The 14649-nt window shown below is 36.3% G+C and overlaps 1 protein-coding gene across 1 annotated transcript in view; it reads right to left on the bottom strand.

Moving 5' to 3' along the window:
• Positions 1-14649, bottom strand: part of Polq (polymerase (DNA directed), theta) — a 66292-nt gene that overhangs the window by 14853 nt on the left and 36790 nt on the right. The window contains exons 16-21 of the mRNA XM_013019496.1: positions 12907-13044; positions 11308-11482; positions 7537-7663; positions 6667-6788; positions 4192-4376; positions 1948-2059 (exon numbers count right to left, since the gene is read on the bottom strand). Coding sequence (XP_012874950.1) covers positions 1948-2059; positions 4192-4376; positions 6667-6788; positions 7537-7663; positions 11308-11482; positions 12907-13044 — 859 coding nt within the window. The remainder of the gene's footprint in view (positions 1-1947; positions 2060-4191; positions 4377-6666; positions 6789-7536; positions 7664-11307; positions 11483-12906; positions 13045-14649) is intronic.

Raw genomic sequence — 14649 nt, 5'->3', positions numbered from 1 at the left:
GCGCCACTTCCAGCTTTTTTCTTTTTGTTTATGTGGTGCTGAGAAATCAAACCCAGGGCTTCATGTATGCAAGGCAAGCGCTCTACCACTGAGCCATCTTCCCAGTCCCTAGTTATTACTTTTAAGTATATACTCTATATCAAGTTAATTTTGTATATGGTATTGCATATAAGCTGAAGTTCTATTTTTTCGCCATACCACTATCTAGTTGTTCTAGCTACAACTGCTATCTTCAATCCATTAAGTTACCATGGCACTAATGTTGAACAATCAATTTACTATGTTTGTATAGATTTATTTCTGGGCTGTCTATTGGGCTTAGTTGTTCTCTATGTCTACCTTATGCCTGCATTGATTATTGTGATTTTATTAGCAGGGTCTTAAAGCACAGCCCAAAGTTCCTGACATTGCACTTTTCTCCTAAAACACTATTATCTCAATGTCAGGCCTTTCAGATGCCCATGCAAACTTGCAATCAGTTTGTCACACTCTACTCAAAATCCTAGTGGTTTTGGTTGGGCTGTATTAAACTGTTGAGAGTCTTAAATCTCTGGAACAGTCATCACAATATTGTGCACCTTAATGACATAGTGTACACACATTTCTTTAAGCATTATTTTTTGCTTTCTAATTTTGTGTTGTATGAATTTTTATTTATTTATTTTTAATTGTGAAAATACCATACAGAGGGGTTACAATTTCTCTCCAGACTGCTTTGGAGTCTTCAATATATAAGTCTTGTACTTACTCTGCTAAATTCATGCCAGTTTTCATGGCTCTTTATATTCAACATGACCTAAAAATTAGATGTTATACATATTATATACTATATAAATCAAATATTTATATAAGTAGTGACATATTATATTTTATTCACTAATCAAATATTTATGTCACTAATTGTGTAAATCTAATACTTATGTAGTGCATATTTATACCATCAATTTTATAAACTAAATCTATATACATAGTAAGATCTTGCTGCATTTTTTCTAATAGTTGTTTTTGTAGAATTTATCTATGTACACACTCACATCACGTGTAAAAGGCAGTTATTTCAAATCTTTACACTTTTTTTTGGGGGGGTGCTGGACTCATAGTTTGAATCAAGGCATGGACACTGTCACTGAGCTCTTTTACTGAAGGCTACTATTTTACCACTTTGAGCCACAGCTCCACTTCCAGTTTTCTGGTGGTTAATTGGAGATAAGAGTTTCACAGACTTTCTAGCTTGGGCTGGCTTTGAAACTAAATCCTAAGATTTCAGCCTTCTGAGTACTATAAATAAGGTATGAACCACTGGCACTTGACATACTTTTTAAAAAATCTTGCAGTATTAGTTATTTCAGTACCAAGAGAACAAGGCTAAGATTAATTACTACTACTGCTACTAGTAAAAATAATAATATAGAACCTTCTGAGATGAGTGACCAGTTGTGATATAGATTTTATAACCATATAGGTTTGTCCAAAATATATACAAATGAAATTTCTCTTAAGGTAACTTTAATTGTATATAAATTATACTTCAGTAAACTATCACAAGGCGAGACAATTTAAGATAATGGAAATCTAACCATACTAGTAATTTTCTCTCAGAGTTCCTTGTACAATTAATCAGTGGTTTACTGTTTCAAAGTAAAGCTGTCTAAACCCAAAGCTCAAGTCAATTCTCTTATTTTAGGTGATAGTCACAAGAAAACAGTAACATGTATAACAAGCATATTTTGCCATTATATCTCTGTTCCTACCTTTATCTTAAAAAACATATCTTAGAAATCATAATAAACATAATGTTATTTGCCTAACAATGTCTAGTGAAAACTTTGATTAATAGAGATTTTAATAGAAAATTCTGCAATGTAAACTTTCGAGTTAACTTAATGTGGTGAAAAGCTAGAAATGTCCTGTAGATGATTGGTATCATGTAGATACACAGCTTCTCACCTGTGTATCTGGACTTGAAGGAGTCAATATAGCAAGCAGCATCATTTTCTGTAACACCCATCTGCTCTCCTAAAGATTTAGCTCCAATTCCATAAATAATTCCATAGCAAATCTGAAAGGGAGTCATCACACTAAGTAAATTACAGGTCAGAACTATATAGAACATGAAGATAAATTCATTAGAATTGAATTTTGGTAAACATTTCATTGTGTAATGAGTCAAAGAAATGATGCTGACCTTTAGCAAACATCTGTTCTGCATTTTAGCAATACTGTTCACAAGAGAGACAGACTGTACACAGAGAGACAAAGAGAGAAATAGCAAGAGGAAGGCATGGAGTATGAATGTGGAGTGCGTATGGAAGGTTTTAAGAAAATAATACCAATGAAGTGCTAGAGGTATGGCTCAAGGGGAAGAGTACCTGTATAACAAGCACAAGCCCAGAGTTCAACTTCCAGTATTTATTTATTTATTTAGCTAGTTAGCTAAAGAAGGGAGGGATGGAGGGAGGGAGGGAGGGAGGGAGGGAGGGAAGAAGGAAGGAAGGAAGGAAGGAAGGAAGGAAGGAAGGATAGGAGAGAAAAGGTATTCCAGTGATTTAAGAGGACAGATTTATTCCTATTTGTATCCACTAATGTATCCATTAGTGACTATTAGAACAGTGCTTTTTATACTTTTTTAGCCTGGGCTATGATATCTTCACTGTGCTTCCCCATGTGGCTGAATATGACAAACATGCATCGCTGTGTCCCCTGGAGCTGGTAAACAGGCAGGCATCGCCTGACCCAGACAAACTTTTTGCTCAGGCTGGCCGTGAGCTGGCCTGGGACTGCTATCCACGTCTTGCCTCCCAAGTAGCTAGGATTACAAGTGTGAGCCACTACACCCAGCTAACCAAAAACTTTTGAGGAAAGTTTGGAAGCAGTGTGAAGAAATGGTCTAGACAGGCTACTAATTGAAACGCTGATTAAATAAGTGCTGCCTGAGTTCAAACCTAGATCCACCATGCACATGATGTATGTGATTTTGCTCTTGTCACCTAATCTCTTAGAAATCCTTTTTCCATGAAACAAATAGCAACACATTATAGAACTGTTAGGGATAAAAGAACTATTACTTATAAGTCTTAGGAAATTGCCTGACATAAATCAAACTCTACATGAATGCTAAAATAAAATATAGACAGGCTTCTCCACAGATAATTATGTAGATTAGATTCAGAATGCCCAAGTCCTAACATTCTAAATATTCTGAATATATCACTTAACGCTGTATGGCTATAAGCAAATTATTACTTTTATATGCCTATTTTCTCCTTTATAAAATAAAGATAAAAATAATAATATTTACAAGAGGTTGCTATGAGAACTCAATATGGAAATATTCTACCTAGTTCTGAGTTCTTGTTACATGCAAGGCCTAAGAGTGAATTAACAAGACAGAAAGGACAGACAATGTAGAAACAGTGGTAGGAAGTAGTGAGAAGTACTTCATGCCAACAAGTCAATGAAGCACTACAGAGTTAGCAGCTTGAAGCACAAATGTAAAATGAATAAAGCAAAAGCTCAGAGTGGGCAAGGAGTACCTCTACATCAGATTTCCCATAAAGCATGTGATTAGAAAGTATTGGTGTTGACCCAGGAAAGGAAATGTGTGTGACCTTTGTCTGTCTCTGTGCATATAGTCCTCTAGGAGGAAGAACTAACACATCTATTTCCAAGGTGTTAGCGTAGCATGAACTTCCACAGGCTTCAAAAGCTAAAATTCATTAAAAGCACCAGTCAATAGTATTTTTTTAGTAAATGTGTAATGAGTACCTTCTATACAATGTGCTTTGGCTCAGTGCTGTAGGAACATATAAAAATGAAAATACAGAACTTTAAGTCAGGATGTTTACTGACTAGAAAAGAGACAAAATACACACAAACATGTATACACACACCCATAAATAATGACCTCTAACACCACAGTGACCTTTATAATTTTAAATAAGCATCTACTGAGTATTGAGCACTGAGACTGGCCATATTATGGAATGCTTTCCTGATACCAAGTAGCCTTGGCTTAGTCCATATGGTTCTTTCTATTGCCTCCACAAAGGAACTATAATGCATATCATGAGACAGACTCGAATACAATTTGAAAGGTCCGAAGTCAGAAATGATTCCTCAACTGCAAACAAATGACATTGTTTTGGAACCACTGATTCTTCTCATTTACATGAAGCATGTCCCTGAGATCACCTGCTTTGCTTGTTGCCTCAGATCATCCCCCACAGACTCAGGCTTAATCATCTTCCATTCTGCTGCAATGCTCCTGAAAACATCAGCTCCTGTGTTTAATACTTGAATGAGACGATGATCCTGAGATAAATGAGCCAAGATCCTCAGTTCAAGTTGAGAGTAATCAGCAGCCAATATTAAGCCACCTGAAGTACAAATGATTTTAGAAAAGCTAGTAAGTACCAAGTTCTACATAATATAATGTAACCTCTGTTGCACAAATGAATGATTCCACATATTTAAAATACCAAGAATAGCCATACAGAGATGGAAAGCAGAATGAATATTGACCAGGGCTGGGTAAAATGAGGAATTAGTGTATGAAGGGTGTTGGGTTTCAGTGGAGAACATGAACATACCCTAGGTATGGAGATGGAGATGGAGCATGAGGAGGGTGGCATTGTAATGCAAATATGCTTAATGAATGTCATAGCACTAGAAATGGGTCAGATAGTAAATTCTATGTTGACTGGTGCTCAGCTTATGTTGATTTTTTAAAACATCACTTGCAAGTTATTTTTTAAAAAAGCTATGAAGATAACAAACTAGATAAGACTAGGAGAAATTTCCAGCAAATATGTTTGATTAAAATTTTTCTTTCAATATTCATTCACTCATTTATCCATTAATTTATGTGGTACTATGGTTTGAACTTAGATTCTCCATCACTAGAGCTAGATCTCAAGATCCTTTTGCTCTTGTAGATATTTTTCAAATAAGATCTTATATTTATATCTGGGCTAAGTTAGACCATGATCTTCCTATTTATGCTTCCTGTGTAGCAGGGATGGTAGGTAAGTATAATCGTACCCACCTCTTATTGGTTGTAATGGGGTCTCATGAACTTTTTGCCAAGAACTGCCTCAAACTGTGGGTTCTTCTGATGTTCTGAGCAGTGAGGCTTATAAGCATGAGCCACTAGTACCAAGCCCCAACTCATTATTTAAAAAAAAAAACTGAAAACAGAGTTAAATGTGTAACAAATAGAAAATTTTAAAACAATTTTCCATAGTATTTGAGTTTGGAACTTTGGTCAGGTTTAAAAACAATCACATGATTTCTTACATTAAAAAAATAGTATTTGCTGGGCATGGGTGGCTTACACATGTAATCCTAGCTACTCAGGATGCTGAGATCTGAGGATCTCAGTTCAAAGCCAGCCAAGGCAAAAAATTCAGCAACACTCTTATCTCCATTCACCATCAAAAAGATGGAAGTGGAGCTGTGGCTCAAGTGGTAGAGTGCTATCTTTGAGCACAAAAGCTTCAGGACAGCACCTAGGCTCAGAGATCAAGCCCCAAGAACTGGCACCAAAAAAAAAAAAAAAGGAAACAAAAAAGAAAAAAGGAAATATTTAGATGCAGAGATAGTTTAAAAGTGTTTGTGTTATATAACTTTGTTTAAATACTACAACAATAGTTGTCCTTATTTCCCTATTCAATAAAATATCACCCTAATATGCATGGTGTTTAATGTGGTTATTCACAAAAAATAGTACAGAACAGCAAAAATTGTTGATAAGTTTAAAGTTGCTTTTAATGTAACAATGAGTTAACATAAATTGCTTAATTTAAACCAACATTTTTAAACAGATGTGTTTTCTTCAAAGTCAGTTATTCTACAAAAGATAAGCCACCTTTTCCAGGCCACCTGGACTACAAATTACTATATACCACAAAGACCATCTAGAAACTTATCCCTTGGATAAGTTCTGACTTCTCTCTGGTGATTGTAGATAACTAAAAAGCCAAATAAAAATTGCTGAGCAGGTTACCTTATGGACCTTGAGTTCTTTAGAATTTTAAGTTTGTGACAGAATTTAAAATAAATTCAGATGTTTATCTCACACTTGACTTGACCCTGGCAAAAGATATAGAGCAAATATTCATACAATAGGGATGATTCAGGAGGTATATCACAATTTCCAAATGTTTGGATGGCGAACAGGTGTTTGCCTAGAGACTGAAGAGAAGTCAGCTCCAATCACAGCCTGGGGGTGTGCCAGGAAGCATCAGTGGACAGAAAAGAGAAGGAAACACAGGAGCAAACCACTCTGTGACCAAAAAAAGTACTCTTTGGCGTTCAAAGGAGAGAAAGTGAGGAAGAAGGGAGTTTACTGTCTGCAACAAACACTGTAAAATAAAAGAAAATGTGGACTAAAAAAATTAACTAAATTTTGCAGAACTTGACAGTGGTCTTTTAAAATGTGGTCTTCGCAAACAGCTGGTGCTGAGAGACAGCACAAGAGTTCACAATGAAGACAATGATGAACTTCTCTAAACCTCATGAAACAAGGAGAAAACAGGCTTCACCACACAGAGGAAAGATGAAGGACCAATGCACTCCCTCTAGTCCCACCCATAATTCAGATTTCTCTAGAGCTTTGGAAAACATTCCCTTAACAATGAGAAGCTCCAAAACCCTCAGTGACCTCACCTGGAAAAGGCACAAAGGCATGCCTCATGCTCACAGAAAACGGCACCTCTCTGGCCAAGGCCTGCTCATCTACTGGTGCCCGGTGCTCAGGGTACAGGCCACAACCCTTCTTACTGTGTCCTCTGTGGTACACACACAAAAAAATCAGCAGCAGCATATGAATCAATTCAGCTATAATTTGTGGAGAGGAAGGGAAAAGGGAAAAAACAAATAGGGATACAGGTGGACCCATTGCAACACTGAGATGTACAAGTCGTTATGTCGAAAAATGAACTTTACAACTTTGCGGGGGGTGAGGGATGGGATGGGAAGGGGAAACAAAGGAGGAGGCAACAATGCTTGATAAGAAATGTACTCATTATCTTGCCCATGTAATTGTAACCCCTCTGTATGGTATTTTCATGATAAAATTTTTTTTTTTAAAAAAAGAAAGTCTGATTTTCAGTGAAGACAGAATTTCCATCTAAGAAACTTAGAAACAATGCAACCTGAAACTCACTGTAATACATAACATGCTAGGCCTCTTCTGATACACATTCAATTAAACATGAGGCCATTTCTGCAATCACCTTTCCCACAGCTGCTTCTGAGAAAATTCTGTCATTTACTCCATAACCCCTCTAGGGAAATCAAATATATAGTATCTGTACTGCTGCCTCCTGTCATGTATACACCACTGACAGTGTTTGGCTTAAAGAAGCAGAGAGCTGGGAGGTTCATCAGTGGCCTAAGCATGCAGCATCTCACCACCAACTAGCTTCTTCCTAGACATTTGGAGATTGAAATGGGGAATTTCATTATCTTATGTACTATGTTATTTTTGAACCATTCACATTCACATGGCACACTTATACAAGAGAAATAATCTACCTGACCATGAGAGGTTGGCCTTTGTCTAGAACTTGGGAAGGTGAGCTTTCATCTAGTAGTGTTGGCATTCTAATCTCAAAATCTCTTGGCACATTCTGGATATTTGGTTCTGTAAAACTTATTCGTCCTAAAATCAAACAGAATACAGAAAAAAAATTAAATTGATATTTAACAGTATTTGTGTCTGAATTATCTTTAAAGATGTGTGTCTTATTAATGCTAAATGTATATTTAAATCAATTTCTTCATCATGTACATATTTTTAATAATGATAAGCCTAAGGCCATCCTATGATAAATGAATATACAAATCAGCTATAATATATTGCTGTACATTAACTTAGAAATCAATCCATGATAAGAAGCAAACTTGTTAAGAGTCTGAGGTATTATAAGTTAGCAGTTGGGGCTGGGAAGGTGGCTCAGTGGTAGAGCGCTTGCCTTGCATGCATGAGGCCCTGGGTTCGATTCCTCAGCACCATCTAAGCAAAAAGAAAAAAGCCGGAAGTGGCGCTGTGGCTCAAGTGGTAGAGTGCTAGCCTTGAGCTGAAGAGCTGAGGGACAGCGCCCAGGCCCAGAGTTCAGACCCCACAACTGGACCCCCAAAAAATAAATAAATAAAAATAATAATAAGTTAGCAGTCAAAGTGTAAGATTACCAGTGACCAATCAAATGGACCTTAAAAGAAATGACTGTTGAATCTGTAAATCTGGGGATACACAGGCAGGAGTTGGAGTGTCTGGAGCAGGGCTGTGAAAGGCTGAAGAGGACAACTCTTCCATGAGAGGAAGCCACTGGATGTCACTTTCAGAGACCACCTGGCTGCGTTTTCCTATCAGCACTGTAATTCCAGAGAATCAGCAATACTAAAGTGACTAACTAGAATCAGGATACATTTTAGAATGCTGGATACATTTTATAGAATAGGATTGTTTTTTAGTACTGAGGTTGAACCTCAGTACTAAAGTGACTAACTAGAATCAGGATACATTTTAGAATGCTGGATACATTTTATAGAATAGGATTGTTTTTTAGTACTGAGGTTGAACCTAGTTTTATGCATGCAAAGCAATTGCTCTACCTACTGGGCAATACTGTACCTGACCTTCCTGTTTTTGTCTTTTTGTTTCTAAGAATCTCCCTAATTTTGTACTGGCTAGTCTGGAATTGGTAATCTTCCTATCTCAGCCTCCTGAGTACCTGGGATGTGTGTCACCACACCTGGATAGAAACTTTTGTGTATATGGGTGTGTTGGTACTGGGGTCAGACCTCAGGGCCCCATGCTCTCACTTTGCTTTTTTACTCAAGGCAAAATCTCTCTACCACTTGAGCCATACCTCCACTTCAAGCTTTCAGTGGTACATTAAAGGTAACAGTTTCCCTTACTTGCCAACTCGATTTGGCTTCGAACTGTAATCAGCCTCCTGACCGGCTAGGATTACAGGTATGAGCTACTGGCACTTGGCTTTATAACCTATTTTAAAAATGTTTATCAGACTTTTATTTTTCCCAAATTATTTATATTTTATTAATTGGCTGGTAAAATTTCTTTGAAAAAGAATATAAGCACTTTTCAAAAAGGGGAGTAATTGGGACCATTTAAGTAACATAAACTAGCATTAAAACTCAGCTTTTTAATCTATAAATGGTTGTACAAGTGGTTACAATCTAACATAACCATTTGTGTACAGTGCGTATGGATCAGTGACTCCTTGCATCATTCTCCCCCTCAACTATCCCCTCCCTACCAGTCATTGTCTCCTACTTCCTTTTGCATATCTGTACATTGAGTATTACGACTGCATCTGTCCCCTGTTCTCTTCCCTTTTGTGTTCATTTACCTTCCTCCTCCTGCCCACCCCCCATTCGATATATATTTCAGCTTCGTGATAGTCATTTTGTTAAATGGTCTGCTAATTGTTCAAATCCCTGTTTCATAATACCCTTTCACTGTGAACAGGCTCTCTTACAGCTGCGATATGAAATTTTGTCTTCTGGTGGTGAATCTGCCATCTTAAATGCCTTAGACATTGTTTTCTAACTTAATTCCTGATTCCATACAGATCTTATTTAATTTTTAGCACACAATAACTGTTTAATAAATGCTAACTTCTCATATAACGATCATTAAGTTGCCCATTCAGTGTTACACTAACAAATAGCAGAGGAAGGCATCCAAGGCTCTTCCTACCTCGCACACTGTCTTCTTCTCCATAACAATACTTAATATTCAGCACACTGCCCTAGTCTATTGGTTGAATTTAGTGAGGTTACACTAGCAGAAAAGAAAAGATGGTTAAAAAATAAATTATAAAACATGAATACAGCTTGACAGAAATCAGTTCTAATCATGAAATTGCTTTGTCATGCTTAAGCTTATATTTCTATAATATTAAGATGTTCTAACAATTATAAAACCTTATTAAAATAGTCTCTAAAATGAATAATGAAAACAGAATGATTATTCTCTGTTTGATAAACAACAAATGTGAAACACCCTTGAAAGCCCTAGTTGTTTGGTTTATCACCAAGTATTATTTTGCACAAATTTATAGCATTAGCAAGTGTTCTAAAATGAAACTTAAATATCAAGAGGGCAAGAGAAGACTGTGAAGAACCAAGAGGTCAGCTAAATAGTAACAAAATAAGAGGTAGCAAGTTGGTTAAACAAGGAATAAAGCAAGCAAAGAATAAGTAGCTACTCATGGTGCTTCCACTGTAACAGCTCAGTAACTGACAGACATTATGCAAGTGAAATAAGTCAGACCCAGAAAGACAAGAACCACATGTTCTCTCTTATATATGGAAGCTAAAGAAAAGTGAGACTGAATGTAGACTGGTGGGAGGCATAGATAAAGAGTCTGGATTTGATCAGTGCGTGGTATATGCATGTATTCAAATATCATACTGAACCCATTAATATGTATAATCAATATGTTAATTTAAAAAATTTTTAATGAATTTTTAAAAAATCCCATACAACTGACACTGGGTACTTTTTAGGAACCATATGCTACTCTAAGCCCTCAGCATACAGAATTCTATTTAGTCCTCAGCATACTTGGTGGAGGCAGGACCTTCTTTTATTCAGGAGTTTCTTAGTATAAAGGTTCACAGCACTAGCTGGATTTTGGATTTCAAAGCCCACATTGTATAGTGCAAATCTAAACTGGTGCTTCTATGAATGAATTATAAATGGTCCTTTCTTCCAGGGCACACTGTGATTGGTGAATACTTAGTTTCATGATGCCTAGAGAAAACAGTACAGTTTTTCTTTACCAGATTACACTCAAATCTATCCTAAGGCCATGAGACACACATCCAAGGACTCTACAGAATTCTTTTCTGCTTGGGTAAAATAAGATGCTTATCATACAGATACACCAAAGGCCTACTGACATTCAATTGGAAGAGGATCTTAGGAGGTTCTGGAAGGGCGTGACACTGAAGTTAGCTAAATTACTGATTTAAATGAATTATTATGCATCGCTCTTGCAAAGAAAACACTGTCTCAGATCTCTGGTTTCTCTTCAAGTACTTGAAAACAGGTAGCAGTAGATTTGTCTTAATATTCAGGTGATATTAAGCTATACTTTGGATATAGTATGAGCTTTCTGCATGCTTCACTGAACTTCACTGAACCCAATGATCGACAATTGAATTTCTTGGCCACTATAAGCAAATATGTGTGTGTGTGTGTGTGTGTATGTATATCTCAAAATCTTTTTCTTTCAAAACCAGACAGTATTCATACTCAGCATTTCTTGTCACCTGTAGCTGTGTGCGACTGTGATACAGGGTAGATTCTTTCCATCCCTAGGAAAGGATTCAGGCGTTTTTCTCTCTGCAAGGGGAAAACTACTTTGGTGATAGCACTGCTGATTCTTCTCCACTCCAATATCAAGCCTGGTAAAGGATGTAATTCCTTTAATTTATTTAAAACATCCTGCCAAAGAAATATAACAATTAAGGTAAGATTGGATTCTTATTCAAATTCTAAATGTCTATTAGGTAAATAATACAGTCTCAACATTTAGTTTGATAACAACTAAGTCCATAACACAAAATCACAATTTAGGTTTTTTAGAAATTATCACAATAATAAAAAATACAATAAGTTTATTAAATGCAAATGATATCAAGTTAGAGCTATCTTTTGAAAAAAGTCATTTTTAATATCAGTTGTACCAAGGATCTGTCCCCTAAAACCTACCAAGAAACCTGCATAATCTTTTCTTTATGCATTTCCTCTCCATTCCTCCAGGGATGGGAAGTCTTCCTGTTGTCTTCCTTCTTGCCCTGATACTTACATGATATCCATATAAAAAATATCAGAAGACATTTATTTTTAAAATGTCAATGTTTCCATGAGAAGAGATATTTGTGAGGTTAAAGGGCCAATGAGACTAATAAAAAGTGTACTACAAAACTGAATACTGGTGGTTCCTGCCTATAATCCCAGAAATTCAGGAGGTTGAAATCCAGAGGATCAAGGTTCACAGCCAAACCAGGCCAAAAAGTCCATGAGACTCTTCTCTCTAATTAATCACCCAAAAAAGCACACAAGTAGAACTGTGTTCAAGTGGTAAAATGACAGCCTTGAGCAAAAAGCTAAGCGATTGTACCCAGGCTCTGTGTTCAAGCTCCAGTACTGGCACACACACAAAAAAAATGTCTGTAAGACTTCATCTCTCATTAACTAGCAACATGGCTCAAGTGGAGGAGGACCAGACCAGTGCCAAAACACAAAACAAAAAGTGTGCTGGAGAACAGTTATGGACACTTCCCAAAGCCAGACAAGTCACAGTATATTGATCAAAATTTCACAGAATAGCAATTAAACTCTCAGTTATGGTAGCTTCATTTTCTATCTTTACTTTTTCATTAAAACTTCACTAACTAAAAGGGTAAAATTAAATCTTTCTTCTCTTTCCTAATGCATACAATTTCCATTCATTAACATTAGCAAATTTCCTTTGAAAAATAACAAAACCTTAAATTTGTGGAAAATTTATTTTTCCCTGAAACTTAAAAAAAAATTCTTCCATACAATTGTGTGTTTATATAACTATACAAATTAATTATATTAGAAGTTCAAGAGTAGTGGAGGAAAATAAATAATATTAGCAGGTCTGAGTGCACCAGCCTCTACATTGTTTTAATGATAAGAAGAGTACACTGTTAACTCAGAGTATGGTTCTGATTTCCCATGCTGGAATGTCTGCGTAGATTTTGTAGACTACCAAACCACCTATTTCTTTGCTTGCAACTAGGTAAGTTTAAGTGGTGGGCTATATTAACTATTTTGTCAGAACACCAAAACACTAAAAGTAGCTCTGATTCTGCCCTGTGACTGCCCCCTGTGATTACCTTACTAGTGCTGAACCGCCTACCCAGCCTTGACTTGCGTCCAGTGTCATTCCCTCTTCTGGTAGAACCCAAAGTTTTCTTGTTGCCTTGAATTTTCATCTCTCCATTTGGTGGCAACTTCAATTCCAAAAATAAAACCTGCAAGAAATTCATGCTGCATTAGCCAGGAATCAAATTAAAAGCACTGTCATGCAGAAATTTCAGAGACGTCAATTGAGAAATTGTCTTCTACAGTTTACTTGGGTTGGAAGACTATCTTTGGACAATTACAAACAATCATTTTTAACAAATGATGGCAATGAAAACTTCTACATCAGCTAAGCTGCCCACACCCTAATCTGGGCCCTATCAGATAATACTAATGCAAAGCTTTTAAACAATAATAAGAACATGTATATCCTGTGCTGAGCAACTGGCAACTAGCAAATGACACCAAGGATTCTGCGTTCTCTCAAATACCTCTTGAAGTGATAACCAAAATGGCTGCTCAGTCATTTAATCTCCTAAAAAGTCAATATGGGAGCCTATGTGGCTGTTGTATGATCACAAAATCAGAAAGGGAAGGTCTGAAAAACTATTTAGTCCCACCACTGTGATCCTGAGTCTTAGCACAAAAAGTATCATTATGGCCACACTGGATTGGCAGTGCTGGAAGCATGGCTCAAGTGCCAGTCGAGCAAACATGAATACCTGAGTTCAAACCCCAGTATCAGAAAAAGGAAAAAAAAAGCAATCTTGAGTAAAAACAACAATGTTAGTTATATAATGAACATCAAATTATACTATAGAGCCATAATAACAAAAATAGATCCAAAGACCAATGAAAAAAGATAGAAGACTCAGGAATAAAATCTCACAGCTATAACTGGAGAAAAAAAGAATCTGTTCAACAAATGATGCTGAGAAAATTGATAGCATAGATAGGGACACCTATCTCTCACCCTGCACAAAAATCAACTCCAAATGGATCAAAGAACTCAGAGTAAGAGCATATCTATCACAGGAAAATACTGAAAGTTATAGGCACAGGTAATTTTCTGAACAGGAGTCTAATTGCCTGAAATTAAGAATAAGAATTAACAGATAGGACTAGATCAAATCAAAAAGTTCCTGCCCTGCCATTGTACAACCTTTATTGTCACGGTATTTTGATTCTGGTGCCCTGCATCTTGTATATACATTTTTCTAATTTGGAGGAAGGGAAATAACAAAATGCTGAAATAAGAATTCAGGATGACCCCTTATAATAATGAGATGTACAAGACAGTATGTTGAAAACAAACTTTACAACTTTGCCAGGGGCCGGGAGGAGTTGAGGAGGTGGGGAGGAAAGAGATGGTAAGAAAAAAAAATAAAGGATGGTGTAACAATGCTCAATAGGAAAGAAATGAACTCATTACCTTGCTCATGTAACTATAACCCCTCGTACAGTCTTTACAACAAAAAATACATATTAAGAAAAACAAGTTTCTGCCTAGCAAAAGAAACAATTACCTTCGGGTAAGAGACAAACCTATAGCTATTTGCCAGATTAATATCTAGAATATATAGAGGGTTCAAAAAATTAAACAGCCAAACATCAAATAATTCTATTAATATATGGGCAAGTAAATTGAATAGGTAGTTTTCAGAAGAAAAAATATAAATGGATATCTGATCTAGGCAAATCTCCTCCTGGAACCTACATTCAAAAAGTCTTCCTTACTACCTCTCTATCACATATAAACATAATTTATTAATCTG

The sequence above is a fragment of the Dipodomys ordii genome, unplaced genomic scaffold (genome assembly GCF_000151885.1).
Source record: "Dipodomys ordii isolate 6190 unplaced genomic scaffold, Dord_2.0 Scaffold45, whole genome shotgun sequence".
NCBI lineage: Eukaryota > Metazoa > Chordata > Mammalia > Rodentia > Heteromyidae > Dipodomys > Dipodomys ordii.
Note: the sequence above shows the minus strand (reverse complement) of the source record. Positions and strands in the feature narration are given on the sequence as shown.